Source organism: Bubalus kerabau, chromosome 20 (genome assembly GCF_029407905.1).
Source record: "Bubalus kerabau isolate K-KA32 ecotype Philippines breed swamp buffalo chromosome 20, PCC_UOA_SB_1v2, whole genome shotgun sequence".
NCBI classification, from domain to species: domain Eukaryota; kingdom Metazoa; phylum Chordata; class Mammalia; order Artiodactyla; family Bovidae; genus Bubalus; species Bubalus kerabau.
Genome location: NC_073643.1, coordinates 53,616,761 through 53,634,942, shown reverse-complemented (window position 1 = coordinate 53,634,942; position 18,182 = coordinate 53,616,761). Strand labels below are relative to the sequence as shown.

The following is an 18,182-nucleotide window of genomic DNA, read 5'->3' as shown; positions in this document are numbered from 1 at the left end:
GATAGAAATCTCTGAAAGACATGACATTCTTCAGGCTGCTTTTGGCCTCAGCAAACTGCAGAACTGGTCTGCTCTAGGAGTTACTCTTCTGATTTCTCAACTTTTATTTTCTCCTCTGTCAGACTGACAGATCTGAATAGTTTTATCCCCTTTGTTTCTGTAAATCTTTCTACCAAAATAAGGAGAAAACTAGATTTCATTAGGCTTTAGTTTTTATCCATCTCTCAAAATATCTAAACATCTATATCTTATCTAAAAATAAAGAGTGTTGATAGAGGCCCTGAGCACAAGCACTGGAGTTAGACCCAAGTTCCAACACAGGTTCCTCTGCTTACTAGCCCTTAACTAAGTTATGAAATGAGAATACGAATATCCTATCCGTATCATGGGTTTCTGAGAGAATTAAAGGAGTTAATGTCTATAAAGCAATCTGTACAGTATGCTCCATTTTTGTTATTGTTATAGAGTGAATTTCACCAGATGGCACCCATTCCTTCCCATGGCCTCTGTCTCCCTCAGGATTTGCTGCTAAGAAAGTGTCAGGGTGAAGCTGCTGCCATGGCTCCAGCCACCCTTCCTCTGTCCCCTTATTCAAATAAATTGTTTTCTAAAGATCAGGAAAAGCATTCAACTTGGTAAATAAGGATCAGAAAGTGTTCTGAGATTTTCTCATTCCTAGTCTATACTACGATTTCTCAGTTTCTTGGCCGTGGTTTCAACCTAGCCTACAATTTTTAGGTTCCACCAGTTTTATGTACTAGATTAAATTAAAAACAGTATCATTTTAACATGGTAAGCTACTCCCCATCATAAATTTGAAGAGTAACATCAGGCTGATCTAAGGCCATTCTCAAAGAAAAGATGTTAAGAAAAGGTGCCACAGAGTCCACCCACCCTTTCTTTCCATACCAATCCTATGAAGTTAAGGTTGTTCTGAACTGCCCAGTTTCTAAGTAGTAATGTGTGGGTGACCTGGAAAACTGAAAAACTTCAGAAGGAGCCCAGGGAGAAGAAGCCTAATGCCAGGAGCAAGTAAGTTATCACACGATGCTGGAATCTGCTGAGATAAGCTAGAAGAGCTAATCATAATCAGCTAATGGAGGAAATTCACTTCTGCAGGATGATTAAGAAGAAAGACAAAGAACTGAATCTGACTGAGAATCTGATGTCAGAATTATACCAAAAGTGAGTATGTGATTGGCATGAGGAGTAGGGGAAACTAGTTAACAATATTGAAATAGATGAAGAGTAAGGAGGAGATGGGAGAAAGAAGGAGTGGAAGCAGAGGCAATATTGCCTCCAACCAGGGCATAGAAAGGCACAAAGTGAAAAAGATGGCGGGGACTTCCCTGGTGGTCCAGTGGTTAAGACCCTGCACTTCCGATGCAAGACAAGAGGGTTTGACCTCTGGTCAGGGAACTAAAATCTCGTAGGATGTGCAGTGGCCAAAAGAGGTTAAAAAAAAATGTAGAAAAGGCCTTCAAATGTCATGGCTGCATCATGGGTGCCCAAAGTGATTTGAGTTAACCTTTCCCCATTTCCTTTTCCTAGTCCCCCAGCCTATTTCCATGTCTGGAAGCAACAGCGCCTAACTATCTGATGCTGGGAGGGGAGAACTTTTCCCGGGCACAGTGCTCAGGTGGCTACTTACCTTGGGCTTCGTGTCTTTTGAAGGTAAGGTGGAAGGCCTGGCAGTGGCAGCAGCAGGGCGTTTGGGTGGGGCAGCTGGTACTGAGCCTGAAGCAAGGCTCATGGGTTTTTTATTCGACCCACCAAGGGTGGTGGGAGCTGTCTGCTTAGGGAGAGAAGTGGGCTGTGTTTTGGCTTTCGATGTTGAAGTCTTTGCAGGTTGAGTGGTGGCCAAAGGCTTTAAGTTGATTTGTTTGTTTGTTTGTTTTTAAAGGGCAACATCAAACACACAGACAGGAATAAAAACAAATTAAAAAAAAGTATAAATTGCACAATTCAAAGTAAAACTATAAGCAATGAGGAAAGATGCAACTGAAAATTAGCATTCCTTTCTTCTGAGCTCAGTAAATAGTGGAAAGATGCCAGGATGAGCATAAAGAAAACTGGAAATTGTTTCTTAATGACAGTGTCACTAATTCCAGTAGTTGGACATCTCAAGATTTAAATTCAGTAATAACTTTAAACAATTAACTAACTTTTGAAGGCTGCAATAATTCTGTGAAGAAAGTCACCAGCAGGTCATTAACTATTTACTATCTGTAACTCTGTGATGTAATATCAACCACACTAAAATGAGCATTTATACTTTAGAATAAGTGTCTGGAGCTATATTCCACCTTAAAAATCTGTGCTTCTTTTTCATGAACAAAGACTTCAGAATGATTTCTGAATAATTCTGTAATTCCCTTTATTGGTGTTGTTAAAGGAAGCTGAAATATCTACAGAACAGATATTCAAGATAATAGGGTCAAAAGCAGAGATTTAAGGGTTTGAGTTAGGCCACCATGATAAAATGGGAATATAAAATATTTTCTAAGCATGTTTGAACTTGAAGAAGGAGAACACATTATTAGCTCAGAAAAAAGTAATTTCACTTGCATAATCCAAACAATAATAGCAGAAGGTAGTTTTAAAAAATTACAGCAGAAGACAACCCACCATTCTTGCACTTACCTTTGTTTTCTTCTCTGGGCTTGGTGGAAGCTCCTTGTTTGGAGGGGCGGTGATGTCATTTCCAGACACGCTTCCGGTAGGCTGTCCTTCTTCTGGTTTGGCTATTCCTAAAGAGGGGAAAGTTATGCTAAACAAATGTTTTTAACATTCATTGTGAAGACCAAGTCTTTGTGGTGATTGACACACCACTAACTAGCACTTCATCCTGAGAAAATCCACAGAACTCTGCAGCTGAAAGTGGACAAGACTACGCCGTTTCCCTCATTGTGACGAAGGACAGTTTTAGATTCCAGCCTGTCCCTGTGGAGAAGCAACCTAACTAGGATTTGCACAAATGATCAATGGAAGGAAATAGCCCTTGAAGTTTCGTTTCCCTTCCCTGGAGACTGGCAAAGGCGTTCTGTCACCCTACCACTAACTCCCAGAGCAACAGGGGACAAAAACCACTTCTACTGGAGTTTATCTCTTGGAATAAAGGGTGCTGAGAGATGGGATAAGAGCCAGATGATCATCCAATGTTCTCCCTTTACTTCCTTTCCCTGCAAAGCACCACTTTATGGAGGATGTGAGATGAACCTGATCTGGTTCTAGCAGTGACCCAGATTTCCAACAAGGCCGAGGAGACCCGTGCAATCAGATCCAGGGCCAGAAATAAAGTCTATGGCCTAAGGCTATGCCCAGCAGCACCACTGTGGGGAGGTGACTCCAGATTTCAATAGGCTACACTAGAAAGCATTTAAATACCACGAAACTTGTAACTTTGGGTGTGGGGAGACGGTTCTAACTAGCACAATCTCTAGGTGCCACAAAAGATAAGTTGGAGTATAGAAGAATAAAAAGGCTCAATGTGCCCCAAACAACAAGAAGAGTCAAAAGGCAAATGATAAACAGGAAAAAAGTATTGAACTTCGCATCAAATACACAGAGCTTATTATGTTTACTCCTACAGATCAATAACTGCTATAAAGGCCAACAACCTACTAGAAAAATGGCCAAAAGAATATGAACACAATTTACAGAAAAAGAAATACAGATCACTTTTGAAAACATGAAAAGATATCCAATTTTTAAGATAAATGAGATGCAATTTCCAATCTAATATTTGTTAAAAGTCCTAAAATTTGAATGTAGCTGCTAGAGAGAATATGAGGATATACATGGCTGGCAAGTGTGTGAAGCATACAACTCATATGCAGGGCAATCTCGCAGTGCCTCTGAAAATTCCAAGTGCAGATAAATTCTAATTCAGAAGTACAATTCCTGAACATTTATCTTAGAGATATATTCACATACCTGCCAAATAGCGAATTTGCAAGCTTTTCCCACAGAGCATTATTTCTAAAGGCAAAGTAACGAAACTACCTATAAGTCTGTTAACTGAAAACTAGTTAAAGCATACGGCAGAAATATCAACGTAACCTCTGAATCAGAAACTGGTCCAGAATCGGAATCTGACTGATAGGGAACAATCTCTTCTAAGCAAAAAGAAAAGCAAAGCACATAACTGTAGGGATAACACGAGACAATACACTTCTATTGCAAATATACTTGTGCATGCATTTTAAAAAAGTCTTTGGAAGGATCGCGATGAAACAAAACAATGGTGATTTAATTCTGGGATGGGGTGTGGGTTGGGGCACAAAACTAAAGAGGCTGTATGTTTATATTAAAAGTTTTTACTTTGAAGTACGGGTTCACAGGAAGCTACAAAGAAATGTACAGGGAGGTTCTATGCACTGTTCACCTGGTTTCCCCCAAAGACATCCTGCGTAACTACAGTACACTATCAAAACTGGGAAGCTGATGCCGGTGCGATCCACAGAGCTTCTCAGGTCTGTCCAGTTCTGCATGCATTCGTTTGTGTGTGTGTGCGTGTAAACAGTTCTGTGCAACGTTATTACACATGCAGCTTTACATAACCACTGCTAAGAATCAAAACGGATTAATTGTTCCACCACCACAGAGCTCCCTCATGTTACCCTTTTTATTTTTTTAATAGCCACCCCACCCCGCTTTCCCTTTCCAATCCCTTAATCTCTGGCAGCTACTCATCTGCTGGCCATCTCTAAAATACTATTTCAGACCATTACATAAGGGGAATCATACGATGCATGACTTTCGTACCTGGCCTCTGTCACTGCACAGTGCTTCTGAGCTGCGTCCACGCTGTACATGATAAGTCCACGGCATGGCTGTACCGCAGTTTAGCCCTTTGTCTACTGCAGGACATTTTGGTTGTTTCTGGCTCTTTGCTATTTAGGAATTTTATTACAGGATTTTGAATAAAATAGCTTCTTTGTTACTATACGGAAATGCAGTACAGTTTCTGACATGTTCATAGGGTATCCTGTGACCTTGATAAACTAATTAGGTCTGGGGGTGCTGTTTCCGGGTAGGGACGGGGAGGGTTTCCCTGCGTGTGTGGGTGGATAGGCCTGCAGTGCTGCCAGGTGTGAAGGGAGGCCCTGATGACCTCTGGCACTGTACCTGCAAGAGGGCTGAGCCCATCCCTCATCCTGGAAATGGGTAGGGAATTAGGGCTTCTCCTTTCTGGGTCTTTTGGCAAAAAAGAGCAGGTCTTTCATTCTTTCTTTTTGTCTTTTCTTCTTTATTTTCTCCTTTTGAAAAAAATCTATGCTTGTTGATGATTCCAGGTTGAAGATACTCTCCAGTACCCAGGCCAGGACACATGGGAGGGTCTTCCTCAAGCCGTGAGCCCTACCCAGCCTGCCCTCTCCCTCCTATCTTTCACATTCCTTTTCTGATTATCTGGTACATTCTTTCCAGAGTATTTAGCTGTATTTACAAGGGTGAGCATCAAAAAGTACAAAATGCTATTCTTGAGAAAATCTCAAGAATAGCATTTTGTACTTTTTGATGTTTGAAACCATATATATTTCTAGTCAAAATGGAACATTTTTACTTTTAAAAATATGAAAAAAGAAAACCACTCCCGCCATGTAAGGTATTGGTAACGTCTTTGTTCTATAGCCAGCTGAAAGAGGATCCCACCAAATGTGTGACTTGCTGTCACTGGCCCCAGACCACCACGAACATTTTTCAATAAGCACACAATTTTTCAGCAAACAAACACTTCATGAACTCTCACTGCAATGAAACAACCACACAACATTTCAACCTGCACCGCTACCACAATGTCCCCACTGTTCCACAAAGAATGTTTAAAAGGAACACATACTGTTCCACAAAACTGCTCACTTCTGATGGATCTTTCCATTATTTGTACTAACACATGCCGGAAAACACAGGCTCAAAATCACAGCATCATCTTCAATTCCTCCCTCCCCACTGCCCCGTCTCTCTCTCTCTCTCATCTTCCACACCCAGTTTTCAAGTCCAGTTGACTTCACCTATGTTATACTTCCCCTATCTCAGTAGTTCACCTTTTACTACTACACGAATCCCACTGTCATCAAGGGAATTTTTTTTCCTTCAAAACCTCTAACTTCCAGTTTATCTTATTTATTGAGAACAGGTGAACTCCTTAAAGCCAGCTTTGGGCCATACTGTCATAGGCAGGCAAGCAGGATAGCTTTTTGAACATGAGAGTAATGTTTAAACATCTTACAGGGCAAGTAAGCTTGGGTTCCATACAAATTTTTAGACTTGTTATCCCATTATTTCTTGCTCAGATGTACGGATGGCTTTGGCATGTTAGGTCAACCTACAACCTTCTCCAGAGGAGCCCCAGATGAAGTGGGCTGCTCAAAATGGCCAACACTGGTGAAGGCAGCTTTGGAACCTGGCAAAGAGGTGACCAGACCAAGCAGAGACAATAAGATGTATTTACTCATTCTTTCCCTAAAAGAAAGAAGATATGAAAACTATAGTCAAGCAACCTTGGGTTCCTGAGATATGAAGTGGCATAAAGCAGGGCATAGAACCCAAAACCATGGCAACCAATGTCCTGCGCAGACCAGAGTCACAAAGGAAGCAAAAAGTAAGAGACAGCAGAGAATAGTTCCCAGAGGGGAAGAGAATGGAATGCATGTTTAGGGGGGAGCAGAGGTCCTCAGAGAGACACACGATGGCTGTAGCCAAGCTACACTTCCTGCAAGTAGATTCCCTGAGATTGCCTGTCAGTAAATACCTTTTTTATAAACTAGAGTTCCTGTGTGTGTGTTCCTGTTCTATGAAACTAAATAACAATTAAGAGAAGCCCCACAAATACTCATCACTATTCTTTTACCTAACGTGAGCTGTCTGAGCAGCACACCTTTGACTGGAAGGCTTTCCCTCCACATAGTTAGGCAGGCTTCCAAGGCTACCTCCTCCAAAAAGTTTTCATGATTTAGAAACCCTCTCAACCCCACCCCCCTGACCCCCCTTGACCCAGCTAGTCACTTGATGGTGCCTAGGTAGTAACTGGCATATGATATCTGTGTTGAATAATGAGTCTTTATATAGCTTTATCTACAAATTTTAGTAGTCAGCATTCAAACATCTATAAGGTGAACAGATCAGTGAGGTTTATCGGTCATCTGACATTTTTTTTTTCCTACCAGCATGAACTTCTGTTAGTGTGAACTAGGACAAAGTTGTTCTGAAATAAATATCTTCATTTATTACCACCTAGAAGATATAGAACACTGAATTGGGCGATCAAGGGAAAAAAAGATGAGACAATCCTATCCATGAGGACCTTACAGTTCTGCCACCATAGAAGGAAGCTACAGCATAGAACATTTGAGTCTTAACATTTTGGAGTCATAATAAATCATAAAGGAAATATGATGTTTATTTGGCCATCATTAAAAAAAACACCACAAAACTATCAGTCTTCAAGGGTCCTTTCCCCAAGAAAATACACTTAATACTAAGAAAAAAAGTTAAAAAATTTTGAAAAAATGTACTGAGAGGTATAAATACTAGAGGAAATGGTTCCCAGAAATGGCTATTTTTTCTTAAAACAAACAAACAAAACACACATTTTCAATCTCCATTAAGTAGCTTGTAAATCCTGATCCTTTGTGCTCAAACTGGACTCAGAGGAAAGCAAGCTTTTGTAGACCACCAACAATAAGACTGGTGGGGGGCTGGGGGTGGGGAAGAGAATAAAGGGCAAGGAAGAAAGACACAGGGGCAGCCGCAAGAACTGCAACCTTCAGCTGTTTATTAATTGCAAGTCTTTCCTCTCTCCTCTTTCCCTTTCTTCCTCTTCTCCCCACAAATCTTCCTAACACACATACACAGAGAGAAAATTAGAAGCAAGATTGGGTCAAACATGAGTAACAGGAAAAGAATATTAAATAGCCAGCTTTACAAGGCTCTTTTTCAGCTCAAACAAAGTAAAACATTCTCAAAAGCAAAACGGGAAACAGCTCGCACCCAGACTGTGCTACTTAATGAGACGAGGCTAGTGCTGATAAAGCCATTGTGAGTCCACACAGTGACAGATTTTCAAGCAAGGAAGTCAATCGGTTGTGATTGGATGATTTAGGGCTTGGGAATCATCTGGTTCAAACCAACAGAGAGCTGAGGGGTGGGAGGATGGGGGGTGGGCTGGGCAGGGTGACATGAGGTCAAACAAGGGGCTCTGTGTCTTAAGCCCACCCCTCTCTGACCCCAATCAGCCCACGCCCTCAGTCCACACCATCTGTCACGCCAGCAGACATGCAGGCTGACCCAGCTGGAGTCACTTTGTGCACTCTCTCGCCTCCCTCTCCCCAACCTTCCGACGCAAGGGAATTCAGCCTTCCCCAAGCAGTCATAGACAAGTCATTCCAAGCAGGAATGAGCTGCCTAAGGCTCCTGCCGGTAATCTGTCACTTTGGTTCCTTCCTTGCTGTCTGCTTGTTCCCCATGGAGGCAAAATTTAGAAACATACCATCACGTGGGGTCTCTTCACACAGGAACGATGGAGTGCTCAGGGTTGCAGTGACCTCGATTTCCTTTTTCCCTGCCAGAACCGGCTGTCCTGGCTGTTTCTCACCTCCCTGGCAGACCTGGGAGCACGAATCCGTTCTTGTTTGACTAGTATCTTCCTGTCCTTTCTCTGTGCTGCTCACTTCAGGAATCTGCTCCAGCTTACCAGGGACAGAGAACCCAGAAGTGCCCAGTTCCCTCTTCCCAGAGCTGCTGCTGCTGTGGTTGTTGCTGAAGTGGGTCAATTCTTCTCTCTTTTTGGCCACTGGTTCTTCACAGTTGAAAGGAGGTGCCTCTTCAGTAGACAGAACGGGCAGTTCTCCAGGGTTCAATTTGTGGCTGGTTGTCTGCTCCTCAGCCACAGTCATAGAGCGTCTAATGGCAGGAACCCCCGGTTTTTTGGGTGCGGGACTCAGCACTGGGCTACTGGTGAGGGGCAGCAGGCCAGAAGAAAGATCTTCTCGGGCGGGACGTTCAGGATACTTGTCTGCAAGGTTGACAGCTGGGGGCACTGAGAGGTGGGAGCATTCAGACAGGGCCCGGCGCACTGCCTTTTTCTGCTGAGGGGCTTGCTCAAGCAAAGCCCCCTCCTCAGGAAAACTCAATTTCTCTACCTCCTTATCATGGACTTGGATATGAGAGCTGGCATCCCAACATTCTGGGGTGAACTCGACCCTCGTGATTGGTGGAACGGCAGGGGGTGAGTGCTCAACAGCTGGGGCTGGGTGGGCTACCGCCACCGGCAGTGAGGACCCACATTCGAGCTGCCTGGAGCTGGCACTCCCCACCCCAATCGCCCGGCAGCCAGCAGGGGTGCCAGTCTCCTTTCCTGGAGTTCCTTCCCTTGAGTGCTGAGGGACTGGAGCCTCTGACATTGGATGAAAGTTGGGGTTCCAAACACTGGTTTCCTGCTCCTTAACACACTGGGTGGGCATGGCAGCAGCCCCGGGGAAATGCAGATCTGGCTGGCTCTCAGTCTCCGGCTTATTCTTCCCCATCACCGTCCCCAGGACTGTAGTGGCTTTGTTTTTGTCTGGCCCCTCTCTGGGTCCCAGATGGAACTCGGCCGCCTTCTGGTACATCGAGCTCCCCTCTGAGGGATGGTAGGTGTCTGCAATCACATACCTGCTCGCAAGGTGACCCGAGGTGGCTTGATACTCCTTGCCCTGCGCTTCAATGCTGAGCTCTTTGTCTAGCTTCCCCTCAAAGAAGCAGAGCTTATTCTGCTCCAGGAAGCTGGCATTCTTCACAAGCCCGTCTTTCAGCTGCCCGTCCATGCTGACATTCAGCCCGATCTCATTCAGCTTGCCCTCTGTCCTCTGCCACTCAAACCCGGCTTGGCTCATTTCTTTCGGAGAGACTGCCCGGCACTGTGTGCGCTGGCCCTGACGGAGCTGGCTGGGAGCGGCGGTGTGCGAGGCTGGCTGCCTGTGTGACAGCGACATCGCCTCTTCCACTGCTCTCCCCGCCTCGCTCCCGGAGCTCTCACACCACCTACAATCACATAGCTGGCAGTGACATCACACTGAGCCCCAGCATTCATGACAAAACCCACTCCCCCCCAACACTCCTCTCTCCATGAGCAGTTGGGTGCTAAATGTATTTACTAGCGGGAAAGGAAAGAAGGAATGAATGAAAAAGAAAGAGGAAACAAGGAACCTATTCCTTTCTGTACAACTGAATGTCACTGTTAAAAGTAAAAAGATAATTTTCTGCTAACTGGCATGCTGTTAAGATCTGCAATTTTAAAGACGGGACGGTGCTAATCTGGGTATGGAGGATAGTAATGATGCCGGCTTTCACCAATATAGATACATGTATACCTACACACTAGCTTATCTGACATTATGCTCACACTTCCACCCACTCAACAAAACTGTTTTAAAAATAAGACTCATTTGCCAATCCTCAGCCACAACCCTTGAAGAACAATGACTCTATAAAAAATTGCTCATAATTTCACTTAAAAAAACCAAAACACAACAAAACCCTCAATGTAATATCAAAATTGGAGACATTCATTCCTCGGGGGAAGAGTAGGTTCACTGTCATAACAACTTGTCAAATTCACTTGAAAACTGACTTGACTGAGTCCCCAAAGCCCAGTGAAAGCTCCATCTGAAGCACTGCATTGTGCAAGAGTCTAACAAATGGTTCATTCAAAGGTTTCTGTGATCAGTTCTTTGGCGACATGTATCCCAGCTGTAAGACACTTGTGTGACAATACGTCCCTCGTACTTCTACTCCTGCCCCTGCTCCCTCTTGGCTCCTTGGACGAGCTGTGTCTCTCCTTCCTGCACGAACCCTGCTCTTTCTGGCCTGCTGATCACTGAGTTGCCACAGGAACACACTGGAGCAGTTCATCTTTCTTGGACCTCCAGCACGTAGGGATCTTGGCAATCTGTGGCCCACCAGAGCCCACTGCCCCTATGTAATTCAGTACAGTTCTTTGCTATCCTGAGCTTTGAGTTTACAAACTGTATATCCAGGACTGAGGGAACTACGAGAAAAAAGTCTCAGAAAAAAGGTTACACTGAAAGGAGATAGGTCAAACTCTGCCTTGAACAAAGCTGAGATTTGTTGCCTGGCCTGTAAGTCCCTAATTGAACTAACATAGGATACTGTGAAATATTCTACCAAGAGCACAAAAGATGTCTTTTTCTAAGACAAAGAAAAGTTGTTTTTTCTTTTTAAAATGGATTTTTTAAAAGCCATTTGCCATCGACTGCAATGATCTGATTATAGCTTTTAAATAATGCTTTTAGAAAAAAAGAGCAAGTTAAGATCGTTCTACTGTTGGTCTATAAAATGAGAGATTACCAAGGCCAGCCCAGGAAAGTTTCTTTCACTGGAGCATCTGTCTCCATTACTCGCCTTCTCTGCTTACTATTCATACCCTTCATATAATTTTCTCAAGTTCCCAACTAGAGTGCAGAAGGCACGCCTAACATGCTTCCTGCATTAACGTCAGTACCTGATACAGGCTATGTTCATGGGCGGAAGTGGCAGTGTCGCAATGCTGGAAAAAATGTGACTTTGACCTCTGTTCTGAACACAATCTGAACTCATATACACTGATCCTTCATCTTAACCTTAAGGAGCTCAGGGGTATTATAGGTAAAAGCACAATAAAGGTGCACTGGCAATAAAATAGAGTTTCACCTTACGCTACAGCAAAGCTCTCACCAAGGAAAAACGAGCAAGAGGGATAATAAAATGAAAAAATGCAGGTGGTACCAACAGGGTCATAGTTCTAACCACCAGTGGGAAAAATAAAAGGCGAGCCTAGGTTACAAACAGGCTTAATGACAAAACATAGTCAAATTTTGTCTTTAAAGGAATGAGGAAAGTGTGTCTTATTCCTTAGCTATCTTCTGTTACTATTTTGCTTTCTCAAGAGAACTTACATTCACACTGGTGTCCTGTTACAGCTCTCAGAACTGTGAGAGCATCCCTTCAGGCTGCTTCTGAGTGCACAAGCAGGTCCTCCTGCTTCACTAAGAAAACATGGGGATCCAGAGGCTTTTCAAGAGGGAGGGGACACAGTGGCTTATAGTTTCATTACATGACTGCTTTGCAGTACATTGCAAGGAAGAGACCACATGGAACAAGAATGAATGGCTTTATTTATCTCCCAATGAGGTGCTACCTGGATGGTAAATCAAGAGAAAAACCTAGTACAGAATAATTAGTAAAATCTGAGGAAGGCCCTGTCAGTCCCTAGTCCAATTCAGCATTACAGACACAATCTCACTCACGAATGTACACTCACCCACAGGAGGCAGCTGGGTCAAGGACCTCAAGCCTCATCGGTCACTGTGATAGCTTATCAAGTAGGCGAATGAAGAGCCTGAAGTCTTAAGAGGATGAGCATGCCCAGGCAAAAAAATATGTGCTCAAGAACCCGAAGACATAAATTCTAGGCTCAGCTGCCACTAGAATTCCTTGCCTCTGGGTTCTGATCCTCCTCATTCGGAACCCACAGAAACGTCACCTCCTCTGTAAAGTCTCCTAGACCTCCAGCTCCCAAACTGATTTCTTCATATTGTCATAGAATATACTTGACCTACCTACCTCTTCTTAGGATTTGGAAACTACACCCTAATCTTTTCCTTATGTGCCTTTTGTGTAAGCATCTAGAGGGCAGGAATAAGATCTGTCCACCTCTGCTCTGAAGGTGCCCAGCAGTGTTGGGTACATATTAAGCAGGCTCGCAAAAAAGTTCTGCTCAATGAGAAACGGACAGATTCCGTTCACAGACTTCTATCATTTGGCCTGATCTCTCCCATCATTAAACTCATCTAGACAAGTGGTGATTCGGAATGCCCTTCAGGCTGAAGGTTTTTAAGTTCCATTATGTCTGAGTCTGAGGAATGTGCATGGATTTTCTCGCGTGTATGGTCAGAAGGTAACCTCTACTGTTCTTTTATCAGGCTGTATAATGACTTGTCAAGCTTTCAAGGGCGCTGGCACAGCTTGATCTCAGCAGATTCCCTGGCAGACATTTTTGGTTTTTTGCCCTTTGTCTTGAGCTTGTACTCAGCCCGTTCAAGGCCTTGGTTTTGATATGCTCCACAACTGGTTTCTCTGCATTCTTTCAGTTACCAAGGGAACAAAACTACTTCCCAGATTGACCAAATGTTCCCAGTTACTGTCTCCAGGAAACAATTTCTAATAAATTATCATTACAATGAAGTCAGTAAGTCTACTGGTTACAGTGATGGATGACATTCTTCACTAATCAAAGCTAAAGATTGTGAAGCTGCAATCTAGTTTCTTACCTGGAAGTAAAGGCTACTTATGTTTATATATAAATACACATGTATGCAAAAATATTTCAAATTCATATTCTACTAAATTTTAGAACCATATCTTAGTACATGTTTAACTCAAAAAAATCATGATTCTTCCTGATTAACTCTCAAAAGTTGGGAAGCAGAGAAGGAAAAAACTGAAGCTAGTTACCTGATTTACATGACCTTTGATAAAGGTAGTTTACCCGGATCCACAAAGTGGATGCCACCTCAGTCACCCCTGAATTTAAGTCAGGCTGAAAAGGGAAGCATCTATCAAACCTAAAACACACCAAACACAGTCCTCCGACTCAGCTTCAGCCAGTTCACCTTACCCTAGAAAACAGGACCTGCCAGCCTTATATAAGGAAACCCTAGGCCTCAAAAACCAGTCATGCCCTATTTCCCCCAGTTGCCACTTATAATGCTCTATAAAACTCACTCTTGCTCAGAATCTCTCGGGAAAAGTGGTTCACTGCTCTCCACTGTACACCCCCAATCTATGGATTGTTCTCCTTTAAGTTAAGGACATCAAGTTCAATACTAAATTGCATTATTTTTGTCATTTAACAGGCCAAAGTATTAAAATGTTTATAGATGAAAGTCCTTCAAGAAGTACAACCTAAAAATCCCAGGCCTTTGAGTACTGAACCAGGCATTGCCTCCCTGAAAAAGATAAAGAGAATACCTTGCTTACTAGCTCTTCAAATTTCCAGACCCACCAAATGTCATGTCCTCCAGGAAGCTTTCTCTTGCTCTCCTAAGAGGACTTAAGTTACTTTCTGCTCTGTATTCCCATAGCTCAAACTATTATAGAACTTCTCTCACTAGAATAAAACTTATGTGTTATCTCCTTACTCAACAATCCTTGAGGCATAAAGGATGTGTCTTCTCAATCTACCCTTAGAATGTGAGAGTAATGATACATTACAATGTTTGTTCAATGAATGAACTAAATACTAAAAAATCCAAATCATGTTGCTGCTGCTGCTAAGTTGCTTTCAGTCGTGTCTGACTCTGTGTGACCCCATAGACGGCAGCCTACCAGGCTCCCCCATCCCTGGGATTCTCCCTGTCCACTATTTGCAGAGCAATAGACAATGTTTATATGACGATCAGATTTTTGTCTAAACTTAAACAAATAACCGTCATTGCTAAACAGCTTAAAAACCAGCAATTTTAGTCTGTTCATGGCTGAATGACCTACTTAATGTCACAGGTAAAAATAAGAATGGAAGTCCCCTCTACTGACCACTGCATATTTTAAAGAAGTAAAAATATCTACAACACCAAAAGTCAGAAGCAAGTTACTTTTGGTTTTCATTTGCTGTGTGACTCCTCCAATGCTACTGTCAGTCAGAGGGTAAAGAAAAGTGAGGGGTGAGGGAGTGCGAGGGGAAGAAACTCCTTTGAAAGTAGAACAACCAATATTTGCTGGACTCATTTCCTAGAACATTTAGATGTTCAAAGAAGGTGAATAGTAGCCCAGAACTGTTCAAGGGTTAAAGCAGTTTAACTGAGCATGCAGGAAGTTTCAACAAATGATAACTGATTTAAATTATGGAACATACAGAACTTCCCAATAACTTTCATTAATACATAGCTAGTAAAAAGATGGGGAAACAGTGGGAATAGTGTCAGACTTTATTCTTTGGGGCTCCAAAATCACTGCAGATGGTGATTGCAGCCATGAAATTAAAAGACGCTTACTCCTTGGAAGGAAAGTTATGACCAACCCAGAGAGCATATTCAGAAGCAGAGATATTACTTTGCCAACAAAGGTGCGTCTAGTCAAGGCTATGGTTTTTCCAGCGGTCATGTATGGATGTGAGAGTTGGACTGTGAAGAAAGCTGAGCGCCGAAGAATTGACGCTTTTGAACTGTGGTGTTGGAGAAGACTCTTGAGAGTCCCTTTGGACTGCAAGGAGACCCAACCAGTCCATCCTAAAGGAGATCAGTCCTGGGTGTTCATTGGAAGGACTGATGCTGAAGCTGAAACTCCAATACTTTGGCCACCTCATGCGAAGAGTTGACTCATTGGAAAAGATTCTGATGCGGGAGGGATTGGGGGCAGGAGGAGAAGGGGATGACAGAGGATGAGATGGCTGGATGGCATCACCGACTTGACAGACATGAGTTTGAGTGAACTCCGGGAGTTGGTGATGGACAGGGAGGCCTGGCGTGCTGTGATTCATGGGGTTGCAAAGAGTCGGACACAACTGAGCGACTGAACTGAACTGAACTGAGTAAAAAGAAAACAAGCCAGAAAATGAGAGGGAAAGTGGGAAGAAGGCAATTAGGAAACTTCACAAATGGCACTACATTTAAGATATTCTCAAATGGGCACATCTCCAGTTGTAAGATTGTAGTGAGCTCTAAGATTACAAATGATTTTTTCATCTGCTGAGCATATTTTGTTTATGTACAAGGGCCTTGAAACTGTTAGGAAATGGTGTTTATAAATTACTTTAAGTTTCACACCAAGAGAATTTCCTACCATAAACTGATATTCCCAACTGTTCTAAGACAGTAGATCGGCTCAAACAAACTGAAGAAAAAGGAATGCAGCCAGATAAAAGGGAGAAAAGGCTCTCACTGTGGCAAAGGGAAGGGCCTATCTATGGACCTGTGATAACTGTCCCACGCCCAGCTCTCCCTGGCTTCCTTCTGGGGGAGCACCTACTGTAGAGCCATTGGATACACCAGAATCCAGGAAGGATCTCCCCGTCAAAATAGCTCCCCCCTACACAAAACACACAGTCCCCAAAGAAGAACTTTTCTGACAAGCTGAGCTCAGATTTCCTAAAGTATCTCAATGTTCCCTGCTTAGAACAACATGCATAATATGCAAAGGAACCTTCTGCTGAAGTTTCCCTAAACTTAAGGCATGAAAAAACAAGAGAGGAATCATTAAGCTGGAAGAGACTTTAGCAGTATATTTACTTTCTCTACTTCCAAAGAAGATAAGCCTAGTAAAAGGTAACTCATTTATAATTCAAAAACTGTCATTAGGCATCATATATATAAAGTCAAGTTCTATGCTGGGTATTAGGGAGAACACATGAATAAATCAAACACAGTCTCTGCTTAGAGACTAAAATGCTGGACAGACCTAGATTCTAATCCTAAATTAGATTCTGATTCAGTTTATGTCCTCATGATGTGTCTCCATTTTCCAACTAGAAAAGTGCTTAGTAATACAACTTAGGTATTAGAATTTAAAAAATATAATTACTAATCATCAACCTTCACCCTTTTCTTTTTTTAAGAACCTAAAGCTTCTAGAAGGTTCCTCTGAAGCAAGAATGAGAAAAGCATGGGTCTGAGAGTCAAAAAGACTTGAGTTCAAATTCTATTCTGCCACATTACTATCTGTGTGACCTTACCATGGTCATGACCTCCACAGTCATAACATGGAAAGCCTCCATCTTCTCACATGTAAAATGGGGAGAATCATTCAAAGTACCATAGGCTGAGTGCATGTGTTTGTGTACATGACTATCCATCCACCTACCTACCCGCAGACAACCAGGCACTTAGTACTCACTTAACAGGTGGTAACTGCTATTATTTTTATGGATACCTCTAATAATACATTGTTCAAACCCTGAACACCATGGGTAACACCATCTGACCACAGGAGATGATTCAAAGTGAAGAACAAAAGTAAAATTTACTAAGCCCAGGTCTGTTACCAGTTACGCATGAAACATCAGAGCCCACATGAACCAACGGTGATTGGGCATAAGGGGTCACCCTGCCCTGTTCCCCAGGACAAACCCAGACACTCCCCATTCCAATGCAGTCCCCTGCCTCAGAGCACAGCCTTGCTCAACACTCTGTGCACTGGAACATTCACCTGCTTTCTGAACACCTTCAAATAAGACTTAGTAGAAATATACAAGATATGCACAAAGAAAATATCAAAATACCAGCAAGGGATGAAAACACATCAACTTAAAACGTGTGATATTACTGAACATGGCATGTATTATGTTGTTGGATAGAAAATCTCAGTATATACAACAACTCTCCCTTGGGTAATCTATACATTTACTGTGATTTCAAGAACAAGATTGACTGACTAACCCCCCGGCCAAAACTATGAACCAACTGTCGAGTTTATATGAAATAATAAGCAAAAATAGTAAGGAAAACTGTGAAAAATAGGGTGAGATGTGGGGCTAGACCTATTAGATATTAAAATATATTATTAAGCCACACTGTGTTACTTAGAGCACGACAAAGGTGGCATTTCAGAGGGAGATACAGTACCCCAACACAGTAGGAAAATCAACTAATTGTGTCTCACATCTCATAAATAAAAAACAAAGACACAGAAACAAATAAGCAAATTCTACACTGATCAGAAAGATTAAAAATGTGAAAAATTTAAATTTTTTATAAACTCAGAGTAGATACAGCTTTCATAAACTGGATAACAAAGCAAGTCATTTAAGAAGTAAAACACAAAATAAACTTATACCAAGAATAAATTTTTTAACCTATTAGGTTGGCACACCTAACAAAAAAGAAAAACCACACTATTAGAGAAAGTACAGAGGAACAAGTACTGGTCTAGATCAGGGTGGAGAACAGCTCTGGTGCAGCTCTGGCCCGATGAGGAACTTCGGCAACACCGATCAAAATGACAAACATATATTCTTCAAGCCAGAGGTGTAAATTCAAAGCCCCTTTTTATTATATAGATGTACTTTTAAAAGTATATGCGTAAGTATGACATTCTGTATGTACAAGATTAGTTTATGTACCTGGTTTCTAATAGGAGAAAAAAAAGGAATCTATCAATAAAGAAGTAGTAAAATACATTAGGGTTATTTCCATACAATGAAATACTAT

At 42.4% G+C, this 18,182-nt stretch overlaps 1 protein-coding gene across 10 annotated transcripts in view; it reads right to left on the bottom strand.

Annotated features, from left to right (window-relative positions):
- Positions 1-18,182, bottom strand: part of MAP4 (microtubule associated protein 4) — a 156,909-nt gene that overhangs the window by 13,554 nt on the left and 125,173 nt on the right. For all 10 annotated transcript variants that reach the window (XM_055558141.1, XM_055558143.1, XM_055558144.1 and 7 more), the window contains 2 exons: positions 2,644-2,750; positions 1,652-1,867 (listed from right to left, as the gene is read on the bottom strand). In XM_055558141.1, coding sequence (XP_055414116.1) covers positions 1,652-1,867; positions 2,644-2,750 — 323 coding nt within the window. The remainder of the gene's footprint in view (positions 1-1,651; positions 1,868-2,643; positions 2,751-18,182) is intronic.